General features: G+C 43.1%; 2 protein-coding genes across 2 annotated transcripts; both read right to left on the reverse strand.

Moving 5' to 3' along the window:
• Positions 1-2,761: 2,761 nt before the first annotated feature.
• KRT222 (keratin 222) lies at positions 2,762-6,915 on the reverse strand (the record flags this gene model as incomplete). Its single annotated transcript, XM_080359568.1, has 6 exons — positions 2,762-2,975; positions 4,236-4,341; positions 4,509-4,585; positions 4,670-4,890; positions 5,634-5,762; positions 6,823-6,915. 6 exons carry the CDS (start codon positions 6,913-6,915, stop codon positions 2,762-2,764), a joined length of 840 nt encoding a protein of 279 aa, XP_080215694.1.
• A 1,946-nt stretch (positions 6,916-8,861) lies between these two features.
• On the reverse strand, positions 8,862-11,765 carry LOC308049871 (keratin, type I cytoskeletal 20-like; the record flags this gene model as incomplete). The annotated part of the gene is made up of 8 exons (XM_080359741.1): positions 8,862-8,959; positions 9,059-9,099; positions 9,282-9,502; positions 9,651-9,776; positions 9,859-10,020; positions 10,170-10,326; positions 10,541-10,623; positions 11,343-11,765. 8 exons carry the CDS (start codon positions 11,763-11,765, stop codon positions 8,862-8,864), a joined length of 1,311 nt encoding a protein of 436 aa, XP_080215867.1.
• Between the last annotated feature and the right edge of the window lie 6,967 nt (positions 11,766-18,732).

Genomic DNA, 18,732 nt, shown 5'->3' on the forward strand with positions numbered 1-18,732 from the left:
ATTTTCCAGTTTTCTTGACTAATAAAAGGACTCAACAAACTTTGAAGTATTATGTCTCCCTTTATTCTTCATTTAGGACTGTTGCTCCTGATCAATATTTGCCATTTTGTTGGGTATTTTGTCCAGCCCACACTCCCTCAGTTCAGCTGTGAGGATGCTGTGCAGACTGTGTCAATGTCTTACTCAAGTCAAGGTAGATCACGTCCACCGCTCTGCCATCATCCATCCATCTTGCTATGTCCTCATAACAGTCAATGAGGTTGGTCAAGCAGGACTTCCCCTTGGTGAAGCCATGTTGACTGCCCCTAATGACCCTCTTATCCCTGATACGCCTTGAGATGGCACCAAGGAGAAGTCATTCCATCAGTTTCCCAGGGATGGAGGTTGGGCTGACCGGTCTAGAGTTACCCGGTCCTCCTTCTTGCCCTTTCTGAAGACTGGAATGACATTTGCTGTCCTCCAGTCCTCAGACACCTCTCCCGTTTCCCAAGACTTGGCAAAGATGATGCAGAGTGGTCCAGCAATGACCTCAGCCAGCTCCCTCAGCACCCGTGGGTGCATCCCATCCGGACCCATGGATTTATGGTGTCCAGATCGCCCGACTGCTCCCTAACCCAGTCCTCATCAGCCCAGGCAAACTCCTCCACTGTCCTGCCTTCCTCTGGGGCCTCAGCGGTGCGGGATCCTCAGGACAGACTCCAGCAGAGCAGACAGAGACAAAGAAGCATTCAGTAACTCTGCCTTCTCTTTATCTTCTGTCTCCAGGGCACCCACCTCCTTCACCAGTGGCCTACATTGCCTCTGCTGTTAGTTTGATCTGCCACGCACTGGAAAAAGCTCTTTCTCTTGTCCTTGACCCCTCTCACCAGGTTCAATTCTAAGGAGGCCTGAGCTTTCCTAGTTGCCTCCTACACCCTCTGGCAACAGCCTGATATTCTCCCAAGTGGCCAGACCCTCCTTCCATGATCTATGATGTGAGGGCCTGTGACTGTGAGGCTGCTCTCAGCTGTCTATAGGGGCCACATCAACCTCCTCACCCTGACCTGGTGGCCTATAATGGACACCCACAATAGTATCACCCTGGCCAGCCTTCCCCTTAACTTTCACTCATAGACTCTCAACTCGCTCCTCATCCATTTAGATCTAGTCAGGGTCACTGTATTTACCAGAAGAAGTGTAATTTTTGTAGCAGGAGGACGCTCACATATTATGATAAAGATTTTTAGGGATTTTTTGTGTATCTAATTGTAGAGCTGAGCTTAGAAAAGACTTGGTTGCACTGCTACGGATTTTCTTACCTACACCTTCTATTTTGTATTTCTTCGCGACGTCTTTCCTTTTAAGTCATACACATTAAAACTCATAAAATATGCATGGGCAAACTCAATTTCAATACCTTTTTATTGTAGTACTATCATTTACTTTGGTAAATTAATTTCCCTGTTTAAAGTGCCTTAAAGCGATTAAAACTTAGTTTAAATTCAAGTATTGTAAAATGTACCGAGTAGAAGCACAAAAAAAGCTGCATAGTATAAGCACAAAAAAAAGCTGCATAGTGAAAATACTAGAGCAGGCTAATACATTCAGGAGGCCAAATACCCACATATTAACAACACCAGATCAGTATTAAGGTTAATGATAATTATCCAGCTTCATACAGTAGATATAGAACTGTGGGCAATATAAATGCGTTGTTCTTACCGTTAACAGAAGAGAAAAGCGTAACTTAACACTGAAAGAATTTGTGGTATCGGTTTTTGTAACACATGCCGTGAGTAATGAGGCAAATACCGACACTGAAATTAACCTTGTACATACTGCTGTGAATCCAGCAAATATGGTACGTGGTTTATCAAGATTCCAAGCCCCTGCAATGCCGGTGGTTCCAGTGGGAGCTGGTGACATCCATCCCTCTTAAAAGTCCTCGTAATCATTGGAATTTCTCTCTTGGTGATATAAAGCAGCACGTCTGAGCTTGTCTTTGTGTTTTTCTTGCTTACAGATGCAAGATCATCTGCTGTACTTTGTATTTGCCCATAGTTACTTTAAGGAGTAGTCAGGAGTATTTAATGGGTATGGTAGACTTTTACTTTGAATTTGTAGCCCTTACTTTGTCCACTTAATTGGAAGCTACAGTAGTTGTACCCTGGCACAATAGTGACCTGTGTGCTAGATGAAGAGCATGTGTAAGGGAAAGACACTTTTGCTCCGTTGTTGCCTAAAGAAATTTATTGCAAAATACCAGCCGTGTTTCAAAGGAAATTCTTTGTTAACACTTGATGTGTTTTAAGAGCATCTTTGTATGTAATTTTTGCTGTTAGAAAGTGTTCTTTTAAAATACCCTTCAAGAAGTATGACAGTCGTGATATAAATTGCAAGGATTCATCAGTCATTATGTATAGGCAATATCGAATAATTAAGAGAATGAAATACGCAGTTCTCATTTCCAGAAAGAGAAAACAAGTTCTCTTTTACAAAGGTGTAATATGTCAAAGTATAAAGTTATCATTTAATTTTTGGTGAAATCCTACAAAACAACAGCAAGAATGAGAAAATTAAAGGGCTGCACCCAGAGTATAAAACCAGTAGAAGTCAGGTTTCTTGGCACCTTAACTCCCTCGCTCTTCCCCCTTTCTTTTGAACGACTTGTATGCTCTTATTGTATTAATCAAAGTACTTAGTAAGATGTTGTAGCAAGATAGGAGGCCATGGAAGTCCATCTAGAGTTTATTTCCAGGGCTTTGGGTGAATTTGCCGTGGGTTAAGGTTTGATGGAAGGAATACTGCAAGATCGCCTCATCACCAGCCTGACCTCGATGTCGGGAAGAGCTTTCTTTCTCGTGTGCAAACACCCTTCGTCCGGCGCTGCCAGGTGGAGATCAAAGCGCAATGAGACAGACTTTTTCCTTAAGCGAGGGTTGTCCTTAAAGAAAGAACCTTCCCATTCTTTAATAACTTCATCCACTTTTTCTGTCCTGAAACAATAAAGCAAATGTTTTTATGATCCTTCAGGCAATATGAGATATCTGTCTTCAGGACTGCTTTAAAGTAAGAGTAATTGCATAATCAAGTGTCAGGTTACTTTAGATGAGCGCTGAGACGCTAGAATTCTCTTTTTTTTTTGTCACAGGTTTGTTCTCCAGAAAAGCAAAATAAAGGCTGAGGGTTCATTGTGCTCTTGGTTTTGCACTTTTAAGTAGACATGGATACAAACCACTGCTCCAAACACGGCCAGCAGTTTGTTTCCAAGGGGAAAGTTTGGAATCCCAGCTCAAAAAGCTTGCAAGAAACCTCCCCCTAGGGAGTGAATTCCTGCGCCTGAAAGCCTCCAAAATAGGGAGGAGAAAAGTCTGGTTCAGATCCAAACCTCAGGATGCCGACCTACCTTAAATTAAAAAAGAAAATAAGGGCAGAAGTAAAATGCGGAGACTTGAAAACCCATCTCATTTAATAATGTTTAGGCACTCAAATCCTATTGATTTAAGTCTCTCAGTACGTGCCACAGAATCACAGAATCCCAGAGTGTCAGGGGTTGGAAGGGACCTGGAAAGCTCATCCAGTGCAATCCCCCCATGGAGCAGGAACACCCAGATGAGGTTACACAGGAAGGTGTCCAGGCGGGTTGGAATGTCTGCACAGAAGGAGACTCCACAACCCCCCTGGGCAGCCTGGGCCAGGCTCTGCCACCCTCACCGGGAACAAGTTTCTTCTCAAATTCAAGTGGAACCTTTTGTGTTCCAGTTTGCACCCACTATCCCTTGTCCTGTCCCTGGTTGTCACCAGCAGAGCCTGGCTCCATCCTCCTGACACTCCCCCTTTCCATATTGATCCCCAGGAATGAGTCAGCCCTCAGTGTCCTCTTGTCCAGCTCCAGAGCCCCAGCTCCCTCAGCCTTTCCTCACCCGGGAGATGCTCCACTCCCTGCAGCATCTTGGTGGCTGCGCTGGACTCTCTGCAGCAGTTCCCTGTCCTGCTGGAACTGAGGGGCCACAACTGGACACAAGATTCCAGGTGTGGCCTCCCCAGGGCAGAGCAGAGGGGCAGGAGAACCTCTTTCAGAAGCATCATCATGATATTCAATATGACTTGAAGAACTGTCATTGTTATTCTGGAGCTTCTTGGCTGTATAGCCATGATACAACAGACACTAAATAAAGGAAAACTCCAAGCCACTGAAATATAATGCCCACCATTTGCTTTCGGCTGTTATTTGGTTAAATACATGTTTATCTTACTGTACAGTGCCATGAGCTTCAGCACTTTCCTTCATAATATTTCCATCGAGGACGGCTTGTTTTGTCATCAGCTCCACCTTCTCCGTTTCACGCTTCTTTACACCATCTATAAAGGAAAATGCAGAGGAGTTAGATCAGGGCACAGGACCTAAAGCTGTTTTTCCTCCTGCGGCATTGGAAGAAGATCCCTTTGGCATATCCAGTAGTTAGTCAGTCGTTAGGAACACCCTTTAGGGCCATGATTCCCCAAGGGGGAAGTGTCTAAAAACTCACCTGAAGGCAGCGTAAAGGTGATTTTACTGGTGGTGGGCTGTTTGTCGTCCTTCCTGCTGGGCACAGAGCAACGAAACCTGCAAAAATAGAAATGCTCACAGTCACCTAGTCATACTGAATTACCGAAATGGAAGATAAATTTGAGTACTTTAAACAAGTACCTGTTCTCTTCCTGCTCGAGCAGGCTGCGATATGTTGCTATCTCCTCCTCCAGTTTCATCCTCGTGTTCAGGAGAATTTCATGTTCCTGGAGCTGTTTCTCAATCCCTCTTCTCACTTCCAGGAGCTCTTTCTCTAAGCATTCGATCTCAGCTTCTAAATGTTGGAGCTGCATGTGGTACTGCTGCTCTGTGGCACGCAATGAACGCTCCAAACCCTTTTCCTGTGGAATTCAACGCACATTTTAAGATCTGGAAAGTGCACGTGTGAAGATGTTATACTTACTTTTCATTAACAATCTGTATTTTTACGTCAGTTCTTTTAAGGATATTCTTTAGGAGCTGGAGCAAAGCTTTCAAGATCACACTTTTGCTGAGAAATTTCCCAGTAAAATCTGTAATAATTTAAGATAAAAAAGCACAGCCTTCTGTTGTACCAGCAATACGCTGCCATTGATTTTGCAGATCTCTGGGTTTACCTATATGGTTAAAATTATAGCTAGCTCAGTACCATATGAAAACCACACGATCTGGGTGCTCTTGTAGCTTACCTGCATTGCTGAATTCAGTAAATTGGGGACATGTTTTACCATGAGTGAACTGATAACTTGGGTCCACACGTTCAAAAGGAGTTCTAAACCTGATGTGAATTGGGTGGGCGGAAGGACTGTGAACTCAATGAGGGAGCGTCACGCAAATACACATTTGGCGGGTGAGAAAACATGAAAACACGTGTATTTTGAATGGCAGATCCTGAATCCAAACAGGCGATACTTGTAAATGGGAGGAACCAGCTGTGTTGTCGCTGGTTGGTCCGTGCTCTGCGCAACCAGCTGAAAGTCCACGCAAAGCCGCGCTTCTTTCTGTGGGTTGTATTTCTGCTGTATAGCGGATGTGATTGTTACATAAACTGCAAACAAGGTTTCTTTTTGCCAGGAGATTTCCAGTTGTGTTTTACGGTGCTTACCACAGCGTGGAGAGACTCGATTTCCATCTGCATGTGGTGCCACTGCCGTCTCGCTTCACACAGTTCTGCCCTGGCTGCCTTTAATGCTTCTGCATCTTTGTCCATTCTTTTCACTGTAGCTTCTTCTAGCTACAGGGCATGGAAAGAAAAATATACATATATAGTCAAACAATGAAAATAAAATAGATACATAAAAATCTCAAGTTGGAATTATTTGAGAGACATATACATTTGTTAAAGCTAATGGTGATGAGGTGATATTTTACGTACTGTGTAGATGGGAAGTCCTTGTCCTGCTGTGTTTGATGGGAAGTAGTTGGCCGCATCTTTATCTCTAATGTATTTCTTGTCGAGGGATTCCCTTACAAATTAACCAGCTGTATTCAGACCTTATTTACCTCTAGAGTAAATGAGCTTAACTATGTAGTTCACAGCTGCCGTGTGTCACTGGGTGGCTGTGTGGATCAGCCAGATTGCAGCAGAAGCCTGGCCTGAGGTTATAAAAACCCTCCAGAATTTCTGCATTACCTAAGAAGTACAACGGGGTGATATAATACCTGATTTCCACCCTGATTTTATGGATGTTTGATGGCCAAAAATTGTTTTGCCAATTCATTTCAGAGTTCAGTTGGGTTTTAGAGATGTTTTGTATATCAATCTGTAACAGCAGCATTGAGTGTTGATAACATTAAATCAATCTGTCTGAAAGAGCAAATTATATTTGCTGAAGAGTATAACGTAGTTTTACTGTGAACGATATAAAATAGATCCTGAAAAGGTACAGTTTTCTTTTACATATGTGCTAAAAACGCTTTCTGTATATAAACAGATTCTTTACGTTGCCTTTGATGTTCAAGATTCTCTTCCTCTGGGATAACTAAATGGTGCTAGAGGTTACCATGTTCCAGCATATGTCATCATTTACAAAATCACAACAGTATCACTGCTGCAGGTGCAGGAAAGCATCCAGATTACACAGCATTCCTTCAGTGTAAATTTCATACCCCAAACGAGACCTACTCCCCTGTCTTCTAGTTCACATCTTACTGCGGTAAAATCCAAATCCCTTCCCCAATAACCCGCTGCGTTGCAAAGGAAATACTGTACCTCATAGAGGCTGGGGGAGGAATTGTCTAGAGAGGGGTTGCCCCCTTCCTCGGGAAGGTGTGTGTCTGCATGGAGTCATTACCTGGGTCCTTGCTGTGCTGATGGTCTTTATCTGATCTCTGGTGCTGAGCGTTTCATACTGTGCCCCGACCGCACGGAGCGGGGACGGTTCCATCCTGCTCCCATCCTCCGCGCTGGCTCCGCGGCCCGGGCGCTGGGACGAGCCGGCTGCTGCAGCGCCTTAAAGCTGCAGAGCTGCATTTCTGGGGAGCTCTGGAAGGTCAGAGCCTTCCCGTGGCTTCTAAAAGCACATTCAATAAAGCAAAGCTCTGTCGCTTACCTAAATGATGCGCTGAAATGAATATATCCAATGTGGAAATGTTTTTGGTGCGCTAAAATGGTGTTTTTATTTTTATGTAACCTCAAAAACGTGAGGGTAAGAAATAGAAAGCAAAGGACGAGATTACAGCTGCTCAGTGTATGCAGTCTCAAGGGTAGGGAAGGCGATAGCTTGCCAGCAGTTCACCTGCACCGGCGGCCGTGCTGCCAGGCAGCTGTGCAGCACAGGAACAGGTTGTTCACGGATCACAGGGTGTCAGGGGTGGAAGGGACCTGGAAAGCTCATCCAGTGCAATCCCCCTCCATCCTCCTGACACTCACCCTTTATATATCTGTAAACATGAATGAGTCCCCCCTCAGTGTCCTCTTGTCCAGCTCCAGAGCCTCAGCTCCCTCAGCCTTTCCTCACACGGGAGATGCTCCACTCCCTGCAGCATCTTGGTGGCTGCGCTGGACTCTCTGCAGCAGTTCCCTGTCCTGCTGGAACTGAGGGGCCACAACTGGACACAAGATTCCAGGTGTGGTCTCCCCAGGGCAGAGCAGAGGGGCAGGAGAACCTCTCTGACCTACTGACCACCCCCTTCTAACCCACCCCAGGTCCCATTGGCTTCCTGGCCACAAGGGCCCAATGCTGGCTCATGGTCACCCTGCTGTCCCCAGGACCCCCAGGTCCCTTTCCCCTACGCTGCTGTCTAAGGAGGCTTTAGCTTTCCTAGTTGCCTCCCTACACCCTCTGACAACAGCCTGATATTCTCCCAAGTGGCCAGCCCCTCCTTCCATGATCTATAAACTCTCCTCTTCCACTTGAGCATCCCCAGCAGTCCCTGTTTAACCACACAGGTCCCCTGGCTCCCTTCCTTGATTTTCTACATGACTCACACTTGTGAAAGCAAAGGATTATTTTCTTTGGCGGGTGTTTCTGTACAGTAAATAAGACACAGGACAGGTGGGATTTCAACAGGAAGAGTTTTCTGTGTTTGTGTCAAGAGGAAGTTCTGGACTCCTTGGCCTGAAGGAGGTTTGGACTGCGTGGGGAAGGGGCCGCACCGTGAGCGCTGAAGCTGGAACAGAAATGGTGACCTGCATTTCCAAACTGGAAGGCAAAATATATTCTTATTGATAAAATGTCTTTGCTTGCTGTAGCCTCTGGTGATAAAAACATTCACAGTGAATAATAATAAACAGGCTTCTTTGACTTGACACTTTGATTTATTATGAGATGAAAAGTGACACTTATTTATTTTAAAATAATTGTTTACTGAAGTGAAGCTGCATTACATTGGAATGGGAGTTCGAGTTCAGAAGAGGTGCACTGAATCAACATTTTAATGTGTTTTTAGAAAGAAATCTACTCTAAATCTGCTAGTACACATGAGAAAAAATAGATTACTAAACTTCGGATTGCAGTCAAACTAACATATTTGAGTCTATAAGCTGTACCTAGTAAATTCTTTCTTATAGAGCTTAGACGAGGTGTCATCAAGGTTTCAGAAATAGCAGCTCTATTCTAAAGGCTTTTGTTAATGTGTTGAAAGCATGAGACAATGTAAGGCACCAGCTGTTAGAGGGAACTGTGTGATACAGTTAAACATTTATAACAGACTCTTTTTTCATCAAGATCTTTATGTAAGTAACTTACAAAAAGAAAAATATTGTTTGAGATTGGATAGTCTGGCATTTTTCAGCCCTTCTGGGTTATAGGGAGAATGAGATTGGCTTCTTCGTAAAGTTTAATCTCTAAGTTTTGACGTGGGCTCCAAGAAGCTCAGCAGCTGGTGCCATTCACATCTTCTCTTCGATCTCCTTGACCTCAGAGGAGACGACTCTGCCATCAACCACCTCTTCAACTATCGTCTTGATCTTCTTAACTTTACTTGATTCTGGTAATGAAATAGAACCGTGAATTAATTTAGTGCCACTTAGTTCCGTAACATTTCAACAGGCAGCCGTCAAAGACTAAGGAAGTTGGTGTGACGTACCTTTTTCAATCTCTGCCACCGATTCTTCCACTTGGAAATGTCTGTCCAAATTATAAATGAAAAGAATATAAATATATGGCGTCTAACACACAGTTGAGAACTGGGCAACAGGCTCCCCCCACCCCAAACTAGTTGAGAAGTGGCATATTTGACACTTTCACGGTATTTGCGATGTTGTCTGCTGTCATACAGAACTAAGTCAATGAGCAAAGTATCTCCTTACCCAATGTCCTCTCCTTCCAACAGACGACGATACGTGGCGATCTCCATTTCCAAGCGAGTCTTGATATCCAGTAATATACTGTACTCGCTACTCTGACCCTCCATGTCAGCTCGCAGTTGCCTCAGTTGAGCCTCCAAATTGGCAACTGCCTCCTGGATTTGGGCTAGCTGGTAACTGTAACGTGCTTCAGTTTCAGCCAGGGTGTTTTCTAAGGACTTTCTCTACAGCCGATGGAAAGAAGAGAGATGCATTATCCAAGAGGATACATTTTTGTGCTAAAATAGCATCTTGATTGAAAAGCCTCTCGGTATATTTATCCTCATGTTCTACTAAACATAGTCTTTATTTCAAGTAGTCTGTATTATTTACCATGTTAAGCACGGACTGTAATTCCAGCTCCAGACCCTGCAAGATCTGCCTCCGGTCGGTGACCTCTCTCCTTTGGACCTGGAGCTGTTCGACGCTGATTGTGACTTCCCGGTTCAGTTCTTCGGTCTGAAATGCAAAAGCGAAAGGACCGTAAACTGCGACTCCACGGGACTGAGGTTCGTACTGACACTTCGGTAACCGACCTCACCTGCTTTTCAAACCGTTGTTTGGCTTCTTGACGGTTCTTTTCTGCCATTTCTTCATATTGCCGTCTCATGTTTTCCATGATAGTTGCAAGGTCAATGCCTGGAGCAGCGTCCACCTCTACGTTAACAGACCCACCCACTTGTTTGCGCAGTCTGTCGACCTCCTGCAGCAATGAGGACTGTGTTAGCAAGCTCAACATCTACAGACATAGAAGTCATTCTTAAACAGCACCTCGGGGCAAGAGAACTTAATCACCTTGTAAATATATCACTTAAAAAACCCCTCTCCGTGACAGTATTTGGCTGCACTCACCTCCTCGTGGTTCCTCTTAAGAAAAGCCAGTTCTTCATTCATACTCTCGATCTGTGACTCCAGATCGGCTTTCGACAAAGTCAAGTCATCGAGAACTCGGACCAGTCCATTAATGTCGTTCTCAACGCTTTGCCTGAGCAGGAGTTCGTTCTCATACCTGTAAAACAAGGCTTGTTTTGTCACCATGGAAATGTGACTGATGATGTAAATGTTACAATCGGTAATGACTACAGCCTTACTCGTAAAATTTTTCTTTATATTAAACTTCAGATTAGAAAATGTTTACTTCTCAGCTTTGATACTAATAACTAGAAGCTTTCATCAATAAGAGGATCATGGAAGCCAATGGATGAAAGGATCACGTAACTTACTTCAGTCTAAAATCATCAGCAGCCAGTTTGGCATTGTCGATCTGCAGGACCAGCCTCGCGTTTTCCAGCTGCGCAGCACTGATCTAGAAAGGAATGGTTGAAAAGCAACGGGTCTTCGCATGTAAACACTCACTTGATCCATTTCTGGAAATTAATCCTTCATCTTGCTTAACTAGTCATTTAGGTTTAAGTTAAGTTCCCTTTGAAGCGCATAGAAGGAATCAGGGTTTTCCAAAAGGCAGATTACCTGGTCATAAAATAGGTATATAAAATAGTTGGAATGAACTGGTCTCTGGAAGGGATCGGCTTCTAGAGGATGGGAAACAGAACTAGTGAAAAGTACGAGTAAATTTGACACATTTGTCAGCTGATGGCTGTGGGGATATTTTATTGCTTATAGTTGACCATTTCAAGTAGTGATCTGCCATTTTTTCTGAGCATTTGGCTGGCAGTCTTTCCTAAAAAACCACTCTGAAATCCACAGCTGCTAGACTATATTTAAATATGTAAATTACCACCCGTATTTTCACTCACTAAAATTACCTAAGGCAAATAGAATAGAATTAATTACTTTTGATTCAGAGATTTTGCACGTATGACATTACTCAAGTCTGCAGACATATATCTAATATTACAAATCATGTGAAATCTGTCACTAATTTGGATCGGATTGAAATAAAGCATTTATTTTTCTTGCCTGAGAAACTGTAATTTGGAAAAGTACATTTTCTGCAATAGATTATGATGCATCTCCCCAATACTTACAATTAGTGTATTTATTGATGGCTGTATGATATCTTACCTTACTCTGGAGATCTTCAATTGTTTTAAAGTATGAGCTATAGTCCTGCCTCACGTCTGTGGTGTTCTTCGCATACCACTCCTTGATCTGCTTTTCGATCAGCGAGTTCGCCTTTTCTAGAGAACGCACCTTCTCCAGATACGAAGCCAAACGCTCGTTGAGATTTTGCATGGTTGACTTTTCATTACCAGCAAGCAGAACGTCATTACCGGTAACGTTAAGCTGGAGGCTCCCACTGAAGCCTTGTCCGGAACCGATGCTGGCGGACACACGGGTGCCGGAGCCACCAGCCCCCCCATAGACACTGGGTGCCTGGAGCCTTTGGATGCTCATTTTCCTGGAGGTCAAACCACTGATGCTGGGTGCAGTAGATTGGAAGCGGGTGCTTGTACCCATCTGGAAGCTCCGGGTAGAAAACGCCATTTGTCTTCTTCGCCTTCTGAAGTGCAGCAGCCAAACCTACACAGAGCGCGAGCAGCCGATGTGAGGAGCCGTGTGTGCTCTGTAAACCTTTATACCCTGTTTCCAAGAGGAAGCACAATGGTTATAAACCCCACCTCTGTTGACACATCGTGGACCTGGTGTCAGCACAAATAGCACGCACCATATTGTCCCCACGCTCCAAATAATGTAAAAGGGTTTTCATCTGTTCGTCTGTGCTTGAGAAAAGGCCCCCAGGCAGTTTGGCTTGTTGTTATTTTGAATAACAAATAAAACACAAATGAACTGTTGAATCATTTATAACAGTACAGCTGCAGCCAACCTCTCTATAGCAATGACCTCAGCCAGCTCCCTCAGCACCCGTGGGTGCATCCCATCTGGACCCATGGATTTATGGGTGTCCAGATCGCCTGACTGCTCCCTAACCCAGTCCTCATCAACCCAGGCAAACTCCTCCACTGTCCTGCCTTCCTCTGGGGCTCAGCCCATGAAGAAACCCAACCATCCCACTTCTAATTGTACCAAGGTTCCTGCACTGACTCTGGTATATACTTTTGATACAGAAATGCAGAGGGAAAATGGGAAGCAAGGGAAGAAACTGGTTGCTGGGGGTTACTGGTGCAGCAGGCAGCAGATGGGCAATGGGACCACATGTAGGTGTAGGTCCTTGGGGCATTGCACTCAACAGTACTTCTGTGTATTATTCATGTGCTGCCAGGCAGGTGGAGCAACTAACACATTGATTGAATTAGTGAAAACAGCTGCTCTACATACTGATCTTCAACCTTGGGGCAAGGAAATCGGTGGGACACTAAGGGCATAAAAGGGGCATAAAGCTGTATTGGAAGCACCTTCATGTTTTTGAGGACACTTAACCTGGGATATTGTGGAATCAGTACTGGTAAGTTTTTAAAGTTACTGTGCTACAGATTAGTCTAAATAATATTGGATCAAGGTAAAGAGTTTGTCTGTCATACTTAACTATGCTGCAAATACATTTTCTCCAAACCAACATGATCAGCATTCAGGGCAGAACTTCCTTGCAGGAGGATGCTGTGGATTGTCTTTGGACCTTGACCTTCTTTGGGTGTAACTGATAATGAATAACATTTATGATCGTTGAAACCAAAGTACAGTGGCCATATCGTTTGGTCTGTCACTATGGAAACCCAAGGTGGCTCATCTTTTGTTTGTTAAAAAGAGTCAGACTGCGTTGATTGTGTTGGTAGGGCCGACCTTACACCTTTAAAACTGTAAGAGGAATACAGCAAGAGATCCTGCTGCACTTACATGTCTTGGTGATATATTTCAGTGCCTGTTTCTCTGACTGTGTTATATGATAGTCTATTTAAGAGTAAATGTTTTGCGTTGTCGTCTTTGTATTTATTAAAATCAGTTTCCATGTTACCTTGATGATATTTCTGATAAGCATCACTTGCAGCTTTCATTTTTTCTGTTACTGAGCAAATGACAAAGGTTATTTGTTGGCTTTCATGTTTGCCTCTAGATGCAAAAAGTTGTCATGGAAGGTCTAGATGGGCTTTTGGTGGTCAAATTCCTAATCTTTGTTGTCACAACTATCTCACCTCCATGTGGTAAAGCAGCAAGGTAGTTTAAATATCAAAAGCTAATTGCATTAAGAATGTATTACCCAATGTGTGCAGTTTTGCTCAATGTTAAAGAAGTGGTGCTGACACTTTGGTTCAGCAGTTGACTCAGCTGGGAATGCTCTGTAGGAACAGTCTGCGACCCATGCTCAACACTTCCCTCCAGTGACGTGTGCGGATGGAGTGGTTTGTGTGTACCGGCAATAAAACATTCAGGGCAACGCTCATAAATTGTTCAATTTCATGAAGAAACCCCACTGGTGTGGCAGAAGTTTAGTATGTACTAGAGAGTAATGAAGATAAGTCGTGTGGAGTTAAGATAACATGTGCGTGCCATTCAGTATTACTCACCTTTACTAACCAGTTGTGGTAACCGGTGTTGAGAGTCCAAGGAAAAAAGACACACCCAGCTTTGGTTCTGCATTTATGCTGCTTTTAGGAGGTACACATGCTGACCTAGAGAGTTAAATGAAGAAAAGTCTTGTAGTTCAGTCTCTAGTGATGATCCGTTCAATGAGTGAAATCCAATGCCTGTTAATTAGTCCCTATGTAGCTGATCTCAGTTTGGATGTTGTGTTGTAATAATGTGAATGTGAAAGATCTCTTACAATGCAGTCCTGAAAGGACTCCTACTGTACAAAGTGCACTCAGGGAAGAGGAATTCCTTGTTGAATATTCCAGCCATTTTCCAGTATTCAGTATTTCTGTGTCTGAGACATTCCCAGCCTTCTTAACCCATTTGTGAGAAGTTACTTCCCAATTTGTGCCATACAACTGGTTTACAACCAAGGGAAGGGTTGTAAGATGAGCTTTGAGGGGAAAATCAAAGTGAATTCTTCATGTAGGTGTGAGCCAATAGCAGGTTTTAAATTAAGATTTTTCTGAATGAGTGAAAAAAAAAAAAGTGCTTAGGACAATTCTCCACCTGGAAAACAAACTAAACTACCTTTGCACCGTGTGTTAATGTGGATGCTGCGCCCTTGAAGACTGCCCAAAGAGTAAAGATGTTTTGTGCTTTGCTGAGTGTGATCAGACAACAAAAAGATCCAGATGATGAACTCAGGTGGATTCATTGAAGCTCTGAACATTTGCAGCATAAGATCTTACGCTGTATTCCTGGGAAACTGATGGAACGACTTCTCCTTGGTGCCATCTCAAGGCATATCAGGGAGAAGAGGGTCATTAGGGGCAGTCAACATGGCTTCACCAAGGGGAAGTCGTACTCGGGCGGGGGGATTGCACTGGATGAGCTTTCCAGGTTCCTTCCAACCCCTGACATTCTGGGATTCCTCACGTATATATTTTTTTCCTCATTTCCCTCTCCTTTATGTCTTTTGTCCGATGAAAATATCTTAATCATCAAAACACTCCATCTTATTTCTTTCTCTTTTGAGCTTTTGACCAGAGAGGTATATTTATAACATTAAACAATATGGAACTTAAAGAAGTGTTCCAGGTCTTGGAGTGATGCTGGAGTCAATGTGTTGGTTGCATCCTTCCCCAACCACAGGGTGAAAATGAGAGTCAGGAGCTGCCTTTCCTGTCTTAGCTGCTCTCCTCGAGTAGGATCAGATGTCAGTGCCAACAACAACAGCTCCGGGCCATACAAATGAACCTTCTCTTTTTTCTACCCTAAAAGTATCATTAATACCAGCTCTAATATAATCCCAGAGACTACCAGGCAGATCTTTTTCCCTTGTAGAAATGATGTGCAAGCGAGGTGTCAGTGGAATGAGAACCTGTAAGATGGGGGGTATTTCAGCTCACTGTTTTTTCTCAGTTCCATAATGCTGAAATAGTTACTGAACTGAATCATTTTTATGATTCAGTTAGGCAAATACAATTTTCATGGCCCCATGCAAATATGTGCACACACCAATAATAAGCTATAGTGGTTATGTACGCTCACACTGTATTGCATGTATTCCTATTTGTGTAGGTTGTTGGCTTTGTAAAGAGAAGAAACCTGGGATAGAACTCCAGCTTCAGGATCTGTGTCAGGCAGTCATGTATTGAAAAGCAATGAAAAGAGGATGGAAATACATCTCTTGAGAAAGCTGTGCGCTTTTAGGAATGTCCACTATACAAAAGCTTCACCAGGAGTTTCCAATTAGGAAACATGGGGCACGGGGACAGGAGGAGCGAGTGGTTCCTGGGGTCAGGCTCAGACCACACTTGGTCGCTATTTGGAGCAGAAACACTGTGTGTCGAACAGTATAATATCCCTGTTTGTCACTAGAGGCCACCACACGCCGTCTTAAGAGAGTTACATGTGCAAATCTGCTTGTTGTGCGCCGCAACGGGCAAATCCGGGCTGGAACCTGAACGCGGTTAATGCCATTCACACATTACATAACAAAATTTCACGTATTACCCACTTTTCTGGTCTTATATCCAGAAGAGAAATTTTTCGCATAACTCTCGTGGCCAAATGTTTAAGGTAATGTTTAGCTTTGCAGCCACAAGCCGTAATTACAGGAGTTTAGCGTTGTGTATGGTGGTGAGTTTGTAAGCAATGGCAACAAGTATTATCTGGCTTTCTAAGTCTTGAAAGCGGAGTTTTTGGGGACAGGAATGTTCATTATCCTTTCAAATCACTCCCCTTTCTTTATGACTGATGCTCAAGCGTCTTAATTTTTAGACAGCAATTTTTTCCTGCATAGCAACAAAGTTATTTCCAGTGAAACGTGTCCATGCGCAGAATGTCTTGGATTGAGACTGTGCTGTGGTGAGATGGACTAAGCAGCAGCAAAATGCCTTCCAAAAATTGATAATTGGTCTCATTAATAAGGAATGAAAATGTGGTGGGTTCATTTTCTGCAGCTACTTCAGCTTGGTTGTTTCCCCCTCTTTTCCCTGTCCCAAATTATTATTCCTCTAAACTGAAATACATTTTCTTAATTTTTGTTGCTTTCTATAGACCATAATAACAGCCTAGCAACTTAACTCCTATTGACTTGTGCTTAGGACGCCGGGAAACAACAAAAAAGTCACCCCTGAAGTCTAGATAGTTATTGAAAGTGGTTTTACCACAGCTGGTGTTATGGTTTTGTACCTTTAAGCTTCTGATGCATATTCAGACCTTGCAAAGGCAAATGAGGGTGTCCAGAAGCGGCCGCCACACACCTGTTTCACCATTAGGTCATGTCTGGTACATCATCAGCTCTGAGCTCCTACCATAAGGAATGTCCAAGCTGTGTTTTGACGCTTATGTTTAATGTGATATTTTTGCAAATGATTCTTTGATGCCAACCCATGGACATGTGGCTCGAGTAGGTCGTTTTAGCACAGCCATACAATTAGAAATATCACAAGCATACAACGTGAAAAGAAACAAAAGAACTTACTGAGGAAGGGATTATAAGGAAGCAATAGATAATGAAAAATTACTTGTGATTTCACAAAGCCAAATGGACGAGTAGAGTGAATAATTGGGATGCTCTTGCTGTATAATTCAGGATGTGGGGAGGCCGGGGGGTGCTGGTCTCTCCAGCATTATTCTTTCCTTGCTTCCCTGTTTATAGATCTTCCCTTTTCTAATGATTCATACACAGGAACAGGCATCTCCCAGCAAAACTTTAGAAACCTTTATAGGTCAGGGTGTGGACATTGTGAAATATTTCACCAGCTCTTGTGCCCATTCTCTCTGCTTCAATAACAGCATGCAAACGGTGTCTTTAGCAGTGTTATAAAAGCAAGATTTTCCCTCCTTCTGCTGAAATGACTTGATTATTTTTGCCTCTGTATTAACAAGGCGGGCAGAAAGCATAAATTTTGCATTTTGCATGAATGTCTTGTTCATAAATAAGAGAGAAACGTGCCAACGTGTGGCCACATCACCAGAAAGAATGTGTGATGAACAGCACAGACCGTGACTGCATTACCTCACTGCAAACTTCTCCCAGAGGATCAACAATTCACCTACCAAAGCGCCTATTGTAATGCACCTTAATAAGTTTGAACATTTCTACAGGTGAAATGAGCTGTGACTCACGCGCATTCTGGAGTGCAGTCAAGTCTGTTATAAATCACGTTGGAGGATTATTTAGTGCAGGACTTCCTTAAATGGCAGGTGAAACTACCAGAAGTGATTTGCGAATGCCGATGGTTTCAGCCTCCTTTTATAGTCTGTGAGTTCCTGTGGCTTGTTAGTTTGCAAAACTTTCGTTGCATCATTCGTTTAGACTTAGAAATGACATTATCTCCTTCTGATCCTTTTTTGCTGTCCCATTCCATTTATGGGAAATAGAATATATTCACTTTGTGTTATTTTTTTTATGATACTCCAAATTTGACATTGCGATTTCTTTGGGCCTGAGTCAGTCATTCCCTTGTTGTTGAAACAGCTCTTCTGTGTATATTTAATAATGAAGTAGAATAAACACCAGCTGGCAGAGTTCAAGCAGTTTCAGTACAATGAGCGTCTCCCAGGTTGGGGAACATCTCTTTAATAAAGTTTCCCCAATATTACAAAATCACCAAAGAGACTCAGACATAGTGTTCTGTACAGGACTTACTTCAGTAGGGCTATAGGCACATGTAGGTTGAAGAACATACGGAAGGATGTGTAGGGTCTTGACCGGTAGTTCGCACTGGAGACGAATCCATCTAATTCTCTCTCCAGCGCAATCAGATACAGAAAGAATTGCTGTAACTGCGCGGAAGTTCTGTTATCTAATAGCTGTGCTAAGTAGAAGCTGTGAAGTGATGAATTCTAATTTAGTCGCTATCAGGGCCTTTCTTTGCAGCCTTAAGCAAGTTGTGTCATCTCTTTTTCTAATTTCTCAAGCAATAAAATAATACTTCCCCCTTTTGTTATCTCCCTAAGTTCATCTCTCAGCGTGTCGTGAGAGTGTAATGTTGACAGTGCATGCAAGGGGTAAATATTAATATCATTGTTTATTATTCAGGGTGCAGACCTACCCTAAATACATTTAGAAATGCATGGCTTATCTACCAGAACACAGATTCCGAAATAATGAATAACCAGTAGATACAGGACAACATATGGCCGGTGACACAGGCTCATAAGCTGTTCAACAAAGAGAAAATCTGCAATTATACATATTCTGAAACCATGAAAAACTCCCCAGAAATAAGCAATTTTTACCATAGAATATAACAGGCATGTGGGGACAGCAGGACATGAGGAAAGCCGGTGAAATAAGGACACGTGTGGTCTATAAAGCACTTAAACTATTCATTCTTCCATCTTTCCTTGTACATCAGCAAAATCAAAGCTTCGCACAAAGCACAGCTACTTTGATTTAGAAATAAGGGGCTGCTTAGAAGTTTTTGTAGTTATTTGTATCACAGCAATGCGGTTGTGCCCTGTAAATTTC

The sequence above is a fragment of the Nesoenas mayeri genome (genome assembly GCF_963082525.1).
Source record: "Nesoenas mayeri genome assembly, chromosome: 26".
In the NCBI taxonomy this organism is placed as follows: Eukaryota; Metazoa; Chordata; class Aves; order Columbiformes; family Columbidae; genus Nesoenas; species Nesoenas mayeri.